Source organism: Pseudophryne corroboree, chromosome 4, assembly GCF_028390025.1.
Source record: "Pseudophryne corroboree isolate aPseCor3 chromosome 4, aPseCor3.hap2, whole genome shotgun sequence".
Classification (NCBI taxonomy): domain Eukaryota; kingdom Metazoa; phylum Chordata; class Amphibia; order Anura; family Myobatrachidae; genus Pseudophryne; species Pseudophryne corroboree.
This window is the reverse complement of record NC_086447.1, coordinates 80336745-80350280: the sequence shown is the minus strand read 5'-3', so window position 1 is coordinate 80350280 and position 13536 is coordinate 80336745. Positions and strand designations below refer to the sequence as shown.

At 50.8% G+C, this 13536-nt stretch overlaps 1 protein-coding gene across 2 annotated transcripts in view; it reads right to left on the bottom strand.

Annotated features, from left to right (window-relative positions):
• The window catches only part of LOC134908935 (cytochrome P450 2C5-like), a 117636-nt gene that overhangs the window by 86710 nt on the left and 17390 nt on the right, over nt 1-13536 (bottom strand). For both annotated transcript variants that reach the window (XM_063915192.1, XM_063915193.1), the window contains one exon: nt 12484-12646. In XM_063915192.1, coding sequence (XP_063771262.1) covers nt 12484-12646 — 163 coding nt within the window. The remainder of the gene's footprint in view (nt 1-12483; nt 12647-13536) is intronic.

Genomic DNA, 13536 nt, shown 5'->3' with positions numbered 1-13536 from the left:
CTGTGGACGCTCTGGTAACACCGTGGGTGTACCAGTCAGTATATGTGTTCCCTCCTCTGCCTCTCATACCCAAGGTACTGAGAATCATAAGAAGGAGAGGTGTAAAGGCTATACTCGTGGCTCCGGATTGGCCAAGAAGGACTTGGTACCCGGAAATTCAAGAGATGCTCACGGAAGACCCGTGGCCTCTACCTCTAAGAAAGGACCTGCTCCAGCAGGGACCATGTATGTTCCAAGACTTACCGCGGCTGCGTTTGACGGCATGGCGGTTGAACGCCGGATCCTGAAGGAAAAAGGCATTCCGGATGAAGTTATCCCTACCCTGATCAAAGCCAGGAAGGATGTAACTGTGCAACATTATCACCGTATTTGGCGTAAATAATATATGTTGCGTGGTGTGAGGCCAGGAAGGCCCCTACAGAGGAATTTCAACTGAGTCGATTCCTGCAAACAGGACTGTCTATGGGCCTCAAATTAGGGTCCATTAAGGTTCAAATTTCGGCCCTGTCAATATTCTTCCAAAAAGAACTAGCTTCAGTTCCTGAAGTTCAGACGTTTGTCAAGGGGGTACTGCATATACAGCCTCCTTTTGTGCCTCCAGTGGCACCTTGGGATCTCAATGTAGTTTTGGGATTCCTAAAATCACATTGGTGTGAACCACTCACCACTGTGGACTTAAAATATCTCACATGGAAAGTGGTAATGCTGTTAGCCCTGGCTTCAGCCAGGCGTGTCTCAGAATTGGCGGCTTTATCCTATAAAAGCCCTTACCTGATTTTTCATACGGATAGGGCAGAATTGAGGACTCGTCCTCAATTTCTCCCTAAGGTGGTTTCAGCATTTCACTTAAACCAGCCTATTGTGGTGCCTGCGGCTACTAGGGACTTGGAGGATTCCAAGTTGCTGGACGTAGTCAGGGCCCTGAAAATATGTTTCCAGGACGGCTGGAGTCAGAAAATCTGACTCGCTGTTTATCCTGTATGCACCCAGCAAGCTGGGTGCCCCTGCTTCTAAGCAGACGATTGCTCGTTGGATTTGTAGTACAATTCAGCTTGCACATTCTGTGGCAGGCCTGCCACAGCCAAAATCTGTAAAGGCCCATTCCACACGGAAAGTGGGCTCATCTTGGGCGGCTGCCCGAGGGGTCTCGGCTTTACAACTTTGCCGAGCAGCTACTTGGTCAGGGGCAAATACATTTGCAAAATTCTACAAATTTGATACCCTGGCTGAGGAGGACCTGGAGTTCTCTCATTCGGTGCTGCAGAGTCATCCGCACTCTCCCGCCCGTTTGGGAGCTTTGGTATAATCCCCATGGTCCTTTCGGAGTCCCCAGCATCCACTAGGACGTTAGAGAAAATAAGAATTTACTTACCGATAATTCTATTTCTCATAGTCCGTAGTGGATGCTGGGCGCCCATCCCAAGTGCGGATTGTCTGCAATACTGGTACATAGTCATTGTTACAAAAATCGGGTTATTATTGTTGTGAGCCATCTTTTCAGAGGCTCCTCTGTTATCATGCTGTTAACTGGGTTCAAATCACAAGTTGTACGGTGTGATTGGTGTGGCTGGTATGAGTCTTACCCGGGATTCAAAATCCTTCCTTATTGTGTACGCTCGTCCGGGCACAGTATCCTAACTGAGGCTTGGAGGAGGGTCATAGGGGGAGGAGCCAGTGCACACCAGGTAGTCCTAAAGCTTTTTACTTTTGTGCCCAGTCTCCTGCGGAGCCGCTATTCCCCATGGTCCTTTCGGAGTCCCCAGCATCCACTACGGACTATGAGAAATAGAATTATCGGTAAGTAAATTCTTATTTTAAGTCAGAAGCGCAGTCTCAATTTCTTTGTTTATTTCCTTTATTATTGGGGATATTGGGTTCATCTCCCTGAGATTAGCTGCTCTGACTTAATCATTGATGGCGCCAGGTGTATATAGCTATATAAATCTTAAGAGGAGTTATACAAACCCTGTGGAGAGATGGGGTAAGCCATTGCGTGATCACATCCCTGACTTTTTCCCACAGATATGCCTCTTAGTGAAGCCAGATATACAGAGAGTAGCCTGTCTATGAATGAGCTGGCATTGTGTGTGAGATGCTGCTGCTGAAGGTGATACACAGTCATGTGATCTTTAGTATGACCAGTTCCGCTTGTCGACATATTTTTAGTTAAGTGTTTAGTTGGTGCAATGGAATTTCCTAGGCAGGAGGGTAGCTGTCATCCTTGGTTCCTCTTGATAAACAACTAGAATTAACTTGCTGCAAATGATGTAACAGGCCTCAGATGCATAAATGTTTAATGCTCCTTCCTCTAGTTACTTTAGCACTACAAATGCCAAAGATAGCTTGAAAAATGTCAAGATTTGGGGAAAAAAAATAGTTCCAGAAAGAATAGATGGTTTTGTTGTTCATTTGACCAGGTATGACAATGCACTGTTTATCACTGGCAAGAAGCACTGCCACTGGTAGCTGACTTACTTCGACACAAACAAAATCCTCCTCCAGAATCTTATTAACTTGTTTTTGTCCAACACATTTATCATCACCATCCTCCTCAATAGTGTCAGATACAAAAGTATCCCCCAAATCCTTTTGTCTGTTTACAACTTCCAAAGTAGTATCCTGAAATCTTCCCCAGCGGGTGTCCTTCAGTTTACGCCGTCTCATCAGGGACTGCTCCTGACTCCTCGCCATTCGTGTCATTCGCAGGCGTGTTCAGGTGTTTGCAGGGCGGGTATCTGACGTCAATTCCAGGACCTCTGTTGCTGGATTCATCGCACAGGATAAGTAACTACAGGGCTGGTCTTGTTCTACACAAAATGTTTTTGTACCACTCGGCAGAACAGGTGTTCGCACACTTGCAAAGTGAAAATACACTCCCCAGTGGGCGGCGACTATGCATTTGCGCGGCTGCTGAAAGTAGCTACAAGCTATCAATTCGGAATGACCCCCCTGATTAGCTAACTTAAATACTTTTATAGTGCACTTCTCGTTAAAGGTTCACCTGCGGAAACAGTGTGAAGTGTAAATTGAAGGAAATAAATGGGGAATTAAAGCACACTGAATTCAGCTGGTTCCCTCTGTCCTGGTGGTGCAGCAGGGTTTTCTCTTTCTGTAAGTAATCAGTTTACAATGTAACAACCCTTTGTGGATCGTGCAGTGGAAGTATAACTTTTGTAACCTAATGGTCCTGCTGACTAATCCCTGAAGAGTCTCAGACTTTTTGGGCGGGATGTATTATGTGGTGACGGAGGCCCCCGGCAATACCTGAGAGGTGGTCTACGGGGGGTCTCTGTCACCTCAGGGGGTCTCCAGACTGCCTACAAGCCAGGAAGCAGCAGCAGGCTGCCCCGGAGTCTCCTCCTCCCCCCTGCAGCCGGAAGGACCTCCGGCTGTGTTGCTAGTGGGAGGAGGAGATTACCTTCCGGGTCCAGGGAAGCCTGGAGAAAGGTATGCCGGGGGGAGGTGTCTGTGAGGGGGTGGGGTGGGGGGGCAGAGGCAGGGGGTTGTGACGTTTGGCGATAAGAAGCCCATAGACGGCGAAAAACTGGCGGTAGGGTCTTAGTACATTTGAAAATGCGGTAAAACCCCCTTTTTCGGGGGTTTTACCGCATTTTTCCTTTAGTACTTCCCGCCCTTTATCACTATTGGCAGTAGCCCATGGAATGTATCCGACTACCGTAGCTAGAGAGCTAAGAGGGGTCAAGCAGAGCAGGGCACATGCCCTGGGCATTGTGGCAGTCCCAGCAAAAGGGGGCGCCGCCAGCCAGGGCACGATACCTGTTCCACCCACCTCCATCAATGTGCTGCTGATGCCACCCTCCCATGTAAGGGAAGAGCCGGATGCCTGCTCTGTGATAATGAGCAGCAGCAGCAGCAGAGAGTAACATGCTGACAGTTGGGGTCAGAGGAGCGTGTACTGAGCCCAGATTGGTGGAGCCCAGCACATGCTCATCTGACCCGAGCAGGGGGCGGGGGTACAGCAACATCTACAGCTCTTCTCCTGGGCCCTGGCTGGCAGCGTGGAAGAGGAGGGAGCAGCTGCTGGAGGCTACAAGTCATCAAGGTGAGGGGCACCTCTGTGTTTGTGTGTGACCCTGACTGCATGTGTCTCCATGTCCCTTTCCCCCCACCAGTGTGTGTCTCCATGCCCAAATGCCCCCACAATGCCAGATACACATTGCCCCCACAGTGCCAGATATACAAATGTCCCCACAGTGCCAGATATACAAATGTCCCCACAGTGCCAGATATAAAAATGTCCCCACAGTGCCAGATGTACAAATGCCCCCACAGTGCCAGATGTACAAATGCCCCCACAGTGCCAGATGTACAAATGCCCCCACAGTGCCAGATGTACAAATGCCCCCACAGTGCCAGATGTACAAATGCCCCCACAGTGCCAGATGTACAAATGCCCCCACAGTGCCAGATATACATTGCCCCACAGTGCCAGATATACATTGCCCCACAGTGCCAGATATACATTGCCCCACAGTGCCAGATATACATTGCCCCACAGTGCCAGATACACAAATGCCCCCACAGTGCCAGATACACAAATGCCTCCACAGTGCCAGATACACAAATGCCCCCACAGTGCCAGATACACAAATGCCCCCACAGTGCCAGATACACAAATGCCCCCACAGTGCCAGATACACAAATGCCCCCACAGTGCCAGATACACAAATGCCCCCACAGTGCCAGATACACAAATGCCCCCACAGTGCCAGATGCACATCGCCCCCACAGTGCCACATATACATTGCCCCAGAGTGCCACATATACATTGCCCCACAGTACCAGATATACATTGCCCCACAGTACCAGATATACATTGCCCCACAGTACCAGATATACAAATGCCCCCACAGTGCCAGATATACATTGCCCCACAGTGCCAGATACACAAATGCCCGCACAGTGCCAGATACACAAATGCCCGCACAGTGCCAGATACACAAATGCCCGCACAGTGCCAGATACACAAATGTCCGCACAGTGCCAGATACACAAATGCCCGCACAGTGCCAAATACACAAATGCCCGCACAGTGCCAGATATACATTGCCCCACAGTGCCAGATACACAAATGCACCCACAGTGCCAGATACACAAAAGCCTGCACAGTGCCAGATATACTTTGCCCCACAGTGCCAGATACACAAGTGCCCCCACAGTGCCAGATACTCAAATGCCCACACAGTGCCAGATATACATTTCCCCAGAGTGCCAGATATACATTGCACCACAGTGCCAGATACACAAAAACCCCTCCAGTGGCAGATACACAAAAACCCCTCCAGTGGCAGATACACTAAAGCCTGCACAGTGCCAGATATACATTGCCCCCGAGTGCCAGATATACATTGCCCCCGAGTGCCAGATATACATTGCCCCACAGTGCCAGATACACAAATGCCCCCACAGTGCCAGATACACAAATGCCCCCATCGTGCCAGATACACAAATGCCCCCATCGTGCCAGATACACAAATGCCCCCATCGTGCCAGATACACAAATGCCCCCATCGTGCCAGATACACAAATGCCCCCATCGTGCCAGATACACAAATGCCCCCATCGTGCCAGATACACAAATGCCCCCATCGTGCCAGATACACAAATGCCCCCATCGTGCCAGATACACAAATGCCCCCATCGTGCCAGATACACAAATGCCCACACAGTGCCAGATACACAAATGCCCACACAGTGCCAGATATACATTTCCCCAGAGTGTCAGGTATACATTGCACCACAGTGGCAGTTACACAAAACCCCCTCCAGTGGCAGATACACAAATGACCCCACAGTGCCAGATATACAAATGCCCGCACAGTGCCAGATACACAAATGCCCGCACAGTGCCAGATACACAAATGCCCGCACAGTGCCAGATACACAAATGCCCGCACAGTGCCAGATACACAAATGCCCGCACAGTGCCAGATACACAAATGCCCCCATCGTGCCAGATACACAAATGCCCACACAGTGCCAGATATACATTTCCCCAGAGTGTCAGGTATACATTGCACCACAGTGGCAGATACACAAAACCCCCTCCAGTGGCAGATACACAAATGACCCCACAGTGCCAGATATACATTGCCCCACAGTGCCAGATACACAAATGCCCGCACAGTGCCAGATATACATCGCCCCACAGTACCAGATATACAAATGCCCGCACAGTGCCAGATATACATTTCCCCGAGTGCCAGATATACATCGCCCCACAGTACCAGATACACAAATGCCCCCACAGTGCCAGATACACAAATGCCCACACAGTGCCAGATACACAAATGCCCACACAGTGCCAGATATACATTTCCCCAGAGTGTCAGGTATACATTGCACCACAGTGGCAGATACACAAAACCCCCTCCAGTGGCAGATACACAAATGACCCCACAGTGCCAGATATACATTGCCCCACAGTGCCAGATACACAAATGCCCCCACAGTGCCACATATACATTGCCCCCAGGTACCAGAAATACATTGCCCGCACAGTGCCAGATACACAAATGCCCGCACAGTGCCAGATACACAAATGCCCGCACAGTGCCAGATACACAAATGCCCGCACAGTGCCAGATACACAAATGCCCGCACAGTGCCAGATACACAAATGCCCGCACAGTGCCAGATACACAAATGCCCGCACAGTGCCAGATACACAAATGCCCCCATCGTGCCAGATACACAAATGCCCCCATCGTGCCAGATACACAAATGCCCACACAGTGCCAGATATACATTTCCCCAGAGTGTCAGGTATACATTGCACCACAGTGGCAGATACACAAAACCCCCTCCAGTGGCAGATACACAAATGACCCCACAGTGCCAGATATACATTGCCCCACAGTGCCAGATACACAAATGCCCGCACAGTGCCAGATATACATCGCCCCACAGTACCAGATATACAAATGCCCGCACAGTGCCAGATATACATTTCCCCGAGTGCCAGATATACATCGCCCCACAGTACCAGATACACAAATGCCCCCACAGTGCCAGATACACTAAAGCCTGCACAGTGCCAGATATACATTGCCCCCGAGTGCCAGATGTACATTGCCCCACAGTGCCAGATACACAAATGCCTCCACAGTGCCAGATATACAAATGCCCCCACAGTGCCAGATATACATTGCCCCAGAGTGCCACAAATAGATTGCCCCATAGTGCCAGATGCTATGTGAGGGGAAGAGAGTGCAATGCTCATGAGGTCCAGTCTCCACAGCTCCAGCGGCGGGTATCTCAAATAAGGCTCTGGTTCGTTAGCCAATCAGAGCTCAAGGACCGGCAGCCAATCAGGAGCTGTGGCTGCCGGTCCGCGAGCTCTGATTGGCTAGCAAACTGGTGCCTTATTGAGAGCATTCCCCGCTGCCACAGCCGCCGGAGCGGAGACCGAACATCACAGAGATTGAGGGGTAGGAGAGGCGCTGGGCTGCACCCTCCTCCCCTTACATAGCAGCCAGCAGGATGCAGGTATGGTAGACGGCCCGGTGGTATGGCGTACCGAATGGGAATTTCTTACTGGTACGCTGTACCACCCTGTGCCGCCATACTTACAGCACTGCCCTCCAGCAGTGTGTCTTCATGTCCTCCTCCCCCCACCAGCAGTGTGAGCATCTCCATTAAACAATGCAGGGGGGCTCATCTACCGCATTGCGATGTTATTCGCATATGTTAGTACTTATGCAAATAGCATAGCATCACTGCGGTAGGTGGCGAGGGGTGGCGATGTATTTTAATACATCCCGCCCTCTCTGTCAGAATGCCAGCACAGGGCGCTCAGGTGCGGTGCAGTCTCCCTGACAGCAGCGGCATGGGCTCCCAGCGCATGGGACACACACAGAGACACAGAGAGGGTCATTCCATCCTGATCGCACACTAGGATTTTTCACTGCGCTGTGATCAGGTCACAATTGTGCATGCATATGCACCGCAATGCGCAGGCGCGTCATACGGGTACAAGGCAGATCGTTGCTGAGCGATGGATTTAACGAAGAATCCATTTGCAAAGCCAATCGCAAGGAGATTGACAGGAAGACAGCGTTTGTGGGTGGCAACTGACCATTTTCTGGAAGTGGTTGGAAAAACTCAGACGTGTCCAAGCGTTTGCAGGGCGGCGATCTGACGTCAATTCCGGACAAGAATAGGCTGAAGTGATCACAGCGGCTGAGTAAGTTCTGAGCTACTCAGAAACTGCACAAAACTTTTTTGTACCGCTCGACTGCACATGCGTTTGTACACTTGCAAAGCGAAAATACACTCCCCTATAGGCGGAGACTTTCTGCTCGCAGCGCTGCAAAAAATAGCTAGCGAGCGATCAACTCAGAATGACCCCCAGAGTGTGATGGTGTGTGCTGAATGAAGACGCAGGGGGAGGTGATGGTGTGCTGAGAGACAACGCAGGGGAAGGTGATGGTGTGCTGAGAGACAAAGCAGGGGGAGGTGATGGTGTGCTGAGAGACAACGCAGGGGGAGGTGATGGTGTGCTGAGAGACAACGCAGGGGGAGGTGATGGTGTGCTGAGAGACAACGCAGGGGGAGGTGATGGTGTGCTGAGAGACGACGCAGGGGGAGGTGATGGTGTGCTGAGAGACGACGCAGGGGGAGGTGATGGTGTGCTGAGAGACGATGCAGGGGAAGGTGATGGTGTGCTGAGAGACGTCGCAGGAGGAGGTGATGGTGTGGCTGAGAGACATTGCAGGGGGTGGTGATGGTGTGACTGAGAGATTACATGAGAGGGAGATGATGGTGTGGCTGAGACACAGGGGGCAGGATGTGACACAGGGGGCAGGATGTGAGTCTTGTTTAACCACTGTTGCATTTTATCTAACCTTGTTAAAATTCCATGCATCTTCCGGACCATGTGATTTCCTACATGAATAGTGAATACAGACTGAAGAAGCTGGCTGCATCAGAGGATACAGTTCTCCAGAGGTTCCATATTGTGAGAAACCATCATACAGGTAAGGTGCATGTTGAATTGAAAAGAATGTTCCCAGGGTGACGTGAAACAGGTGGCGTGTAATTTTGTCACGCCCTATTTTCAGTGACCACGCCCATTTTCCACGCACAGTTTCCTTGTAAGGCCTTTTTTTCTTTTTCTTTTCTTTTTTGTGTGTGTGTGTGTGTGTGTGTGTGGGGGGGGGGGTTGCCATTCATATTAGATCCACCCAAGATGGGATATTATTGTAGCACAGGGGTCCATGTGGGCACAATGGCACTGTACATAGGGGGTCATTCCGAGCTGATCGCTCGCTAGCAGTTTTTAGCAGCCGTGCAAATGCTATGCCGCCGCCCACTGGGGAGTGTATTTTAGCTTAGCAGAAGTGCGAACGTTTTTATCGCAGAGCGGCTTCAAAAAATCTTTGTGTAGTTTCAGAGTAGCTCAAAACCTACTCAGCGCTTGCAATCACTTCAGACTATTCAGTTCCGGATTTGACGTCACAAACCCGCCCAGCGTTCGCCCAGCCACGCCTGCGTTTTTCCTGGCACACCTGTGTTTTTCCGCACACTCCCTGAAAACGGTCAGTTGCCACCCAGAAACACCCACTTCCTGTCAATCACTCTGCTGCCACCAGTGCGACTGAAATGCATTGCTAGACCCTATGCAAAACTGCATAGTTCGTTGTGCCCGTACGTCGCTCGTGCGCATTGCACCACATACGCATGCGCAGAACTGGCGTTTTTTAGCCTGATTGCTGCGCTGGGAACAAATGCAGCTAGCGATCAACTCGGAATGACCACCATACAGGGGCATAGGGAGGGCGGTTCCGGTGGAGCACATGCTCCAGGAGCCGGAAACTTCAGGAGGAGCTACACGGGAAAGTGGGCGGAGCTACACAGGACCAGACTGCAGCCTGCAGATGACAGATTTCCTGCCAGATTTCCTTAGGTAAGTGGATGGAGATTGATTGATTGAGTGAAACTGTGTGTGTGCATACAGTGTCTGTGTACTGTATACGTATGTGTGACTGTGTATGTGTGTAATGTATGTACAGTGTGTATGTGGTGTGTGTATGTATGACTGCGGCATAATGTGTGTAAAGGTGGGTACACATTGGGCAATATATCGGCCGTTCTATAGAACGGCTGATATATCGCGGGTCCGTCGGCCAGTGTATGCGGCCGATATGTCTGGACTCCGTCGTTCACAGACGTATCGCGTCGGCTCCACAGCACAGCCGACGGCCAATATATCTACCGATATATTGGCGTGTTGCTGTTTGTGTACGGGAGACCAACCGGCCGCCCGTACACATGCTGCGGTGGCCGGCGGTGATTGACAGTTGAACTGGGTGGGCGTGTGTACACGCCCGCCCAGTTCGTGACGTCAGTCCCCGATGTATCAGGAAGTGTGCATGCTCAACACACTGCCCGATCTGTCCATAGATAGATATATCTGCCGATCAATTGATCGGCAGATATATCTATCAGTGTGTACCCACCTTAAGCGTCACTGATACAGAGGACGTTACGTGTGTAAGCGTCACTGATACAGAGGACGTTACGTGTGTAAGTATCACTGCCGTAGGGGGCATTACGTATGTAAGCGGCACTGGTACAGGGGACGTTACGCATGTAAGCGGCACTGCTACAGGGGACGTTACGCATGTAAGCGGCACTGGTACAGGGGACGTTACGCATGTAAGCGGCACTGGTACAGGGGACGTTACGCATGTAAGCGGCACTGGTACAGGGGACGTTACGCATGTAAGCGGCACTGGTACAGGGGACGTTACGCATGTAAGCGGCACTGGTACAGGGGACGTTACGCATGTAAGCGGCACTGGTACAGGGGACGTTACGCATGTAAGCGGCACTGGTACAGGGGACGTTACGCATGTAAGCGGCACTGGTACAGGGGACGTTACGCATGTAAGCGGCATTGGTACAGGGGACGTTACGCATGTAAGCGGCACTGCTACAGGGGACGTTACGCATGTAAGCGGCACTGGTACAGGGGACGTTACGCATGTAAGCGGCACTGGTACAGGGGACGTTACGCATGTAAGCGGCACTGGTACAGGGGACGTTACGCATGTAAGCGGCACTGCTACAGGGGACGTTACGCATGTAAGCGGCACTGCTACAGGGGACGTTACGCATGTAAGCGGCACTGGTACAGGGGACGTTACGCATGTAAGCGGCACTGCTACAGGGGACGTTACGCATGTAAGCGGCACTGCTACAGGGGACGTTACGCATGTAAGCGGCACTGCTACAGGGGACGTTACGCATGTAAGCGGCACTGGTACAGGGGACGTTACGCATGTAAGCGGCACTGGTACAGGGGACGTTACGCATGTAAGCGGCACTGGTACAGGGGACGTTACGCATGTAAGCGGCACTGGTACAGGGGACGTTACGCATGTAAGCGGCACTGGTACAGGGGACGTTACGCATGTAAGCGGCACTGCTACAGGGGACGTTACGCATGTAAGCGGCACTGCTACAGGGGACGTTACGCATGTAAGCGGCACTGCTACAGGGGACGTTACGCATGTAAGCGGCACTGGTACAGGGGACGTTACGCATGTAAGCGGCACTGGTACAGGGGACGTTACGCATGTAAGCGGCACTGGTACAGGGGACGTTACGCATGTAAGCGGCACTGCTACAGGGGACGTTACGCATGTAAGCGGCACTGGTACAGGGGACGTTACGCATGTAAGCGGCACTGGTACAGGGGACGTTACGCATGTAAGCGGCACTGCTACAGGGGACGTTACGCATGTAAGCGGCACTGGTACAGGGGACGTTACGCATGTAAGCGGCACTGGTACAGGGGACGTTACGCATGTAAGCGGCACTGGTACAGGGGACGTTACGCATGTAAGCGGCACTGGTACAGGGGACGTTACGCATGTAAGCGGCACTGGTACAGGGGGGCGTTACGTGTAACGTGTAAGCATCACTGCTACATGGGGCATTTTGCATGTAAGCGTCACTGCTACTGAGGGCATTACGCGTGTAAGCGTAACTGGTAAAGGGGGGCGTTACGTGTAGGCATCACTGCTACAGGGGTGTTATGGGACATTGTGTGAGTGCTTTTCTTTTCCCCCCTGTGGAGGCTATTGTGTTTTTTTTCTTTGTTGGGTTCAATGCTTTTTTCCCTGTCGGGAACTATGTGTTTGTGTATGTATATAGGGGGAAGATGGGTGGCGCCGTGACGTGAGCTTGCTCCGGGAGCCATGGCTCCATGCTACACCTCTGCCGCCATAGTTGGAGTATCACACTGGTTTAGTCCTTTGCAGGCTGTAGTGTCCTGTATATAGAGTCTTTTTCATTAAATTGTATAGACTCCAGGTGCCTGTGTACTGAGAACATGGAACAGGGGCTGCATCAGTGTGCAGTGAAAGAGGACACCCACTTTACTGGGTAGTAATAATAATAATAATAATAATAACAATAACACCAGCAGTATAATAACAGTGACAGTCCCATTACCGTGTCCTTTAGTTAACTCATGGAAAAGTGGTATTTTTGGTCTTCCAGAAAACTCATCCGCGTGGTTTACCAGGGCATCTTTCACCGTCTCATATCCGGTCAGGATGACCATTTTCTCCTCTCCTAGTTGCACACTGTACACTGAGCCGTACTTCTCAGAAAGCTGCAAATCCACATAAGAACATTTATTGATGCACTCTACATTCTATTCCCATGACTAAGTATTGCTTCTATATGGCAACATCACACTCTCGTAATAAAATCTTAAACTGACTTGATTGACCCAGGTTTTATGATCTCAGTTGCAGTCAGGGCCGGCTCCAGGCCTAATAGCACCCTGTGCGAGAAAATTTCAAAGCGCCCCATCCCATACTCTATGCGCGCGCTCCTGGAAAAGTGGGCGTGGTCTCCTGGAAAAGTGGGTGGGGCCTTGCAACTTCATATTATCACACTATAAATAAATAAATATATTTTCACACCCCCTCTACGCACACAATTAGCAGCATTACACATAACAGCTACAGCAGTGTTCCTTACACACAATGTCTCCAGTACAGTGACAGATACACATAATGGCCCTCATTCCGAGTTGTTCGCTCGGTAAATTTCATCGCATCGCAGCGATTTTCTTCTTAGTGCGCATGCGCAAAGTCCGCACTGCGACTGCGCCAAGTAAATTTGCTATGAAGTTAGGATTTTTACTCACGGCTTTTTCATCACTCCGGCGATCGTAGAGTGATTGACAGGAAATGGGTGTTACTGGGCGGAAACAGGCCGTTTTATGGGCGTGTGGAAAAAACGCTACCGTTTCCGGAAAAAACGCAGGAGTGGCTGGAGAAACGGGGGAGTGTCTGGGCGAACGCTGGGTGTGTTTATGACGTCAAACCAGGAACGACAAGCACTGAACGCAGATGCCGAGTAAGTCTGAAGCTACTCTGAAACTGCTAAGAAGTTTGTAATCGCAATATTGCGAATACGTCGTTCGCAATTTTAAGAAGCTAAGATTCACTCCCAGTAGGCGGCGGCTTAGTGTGTGCAACTCTGCTAAAATCG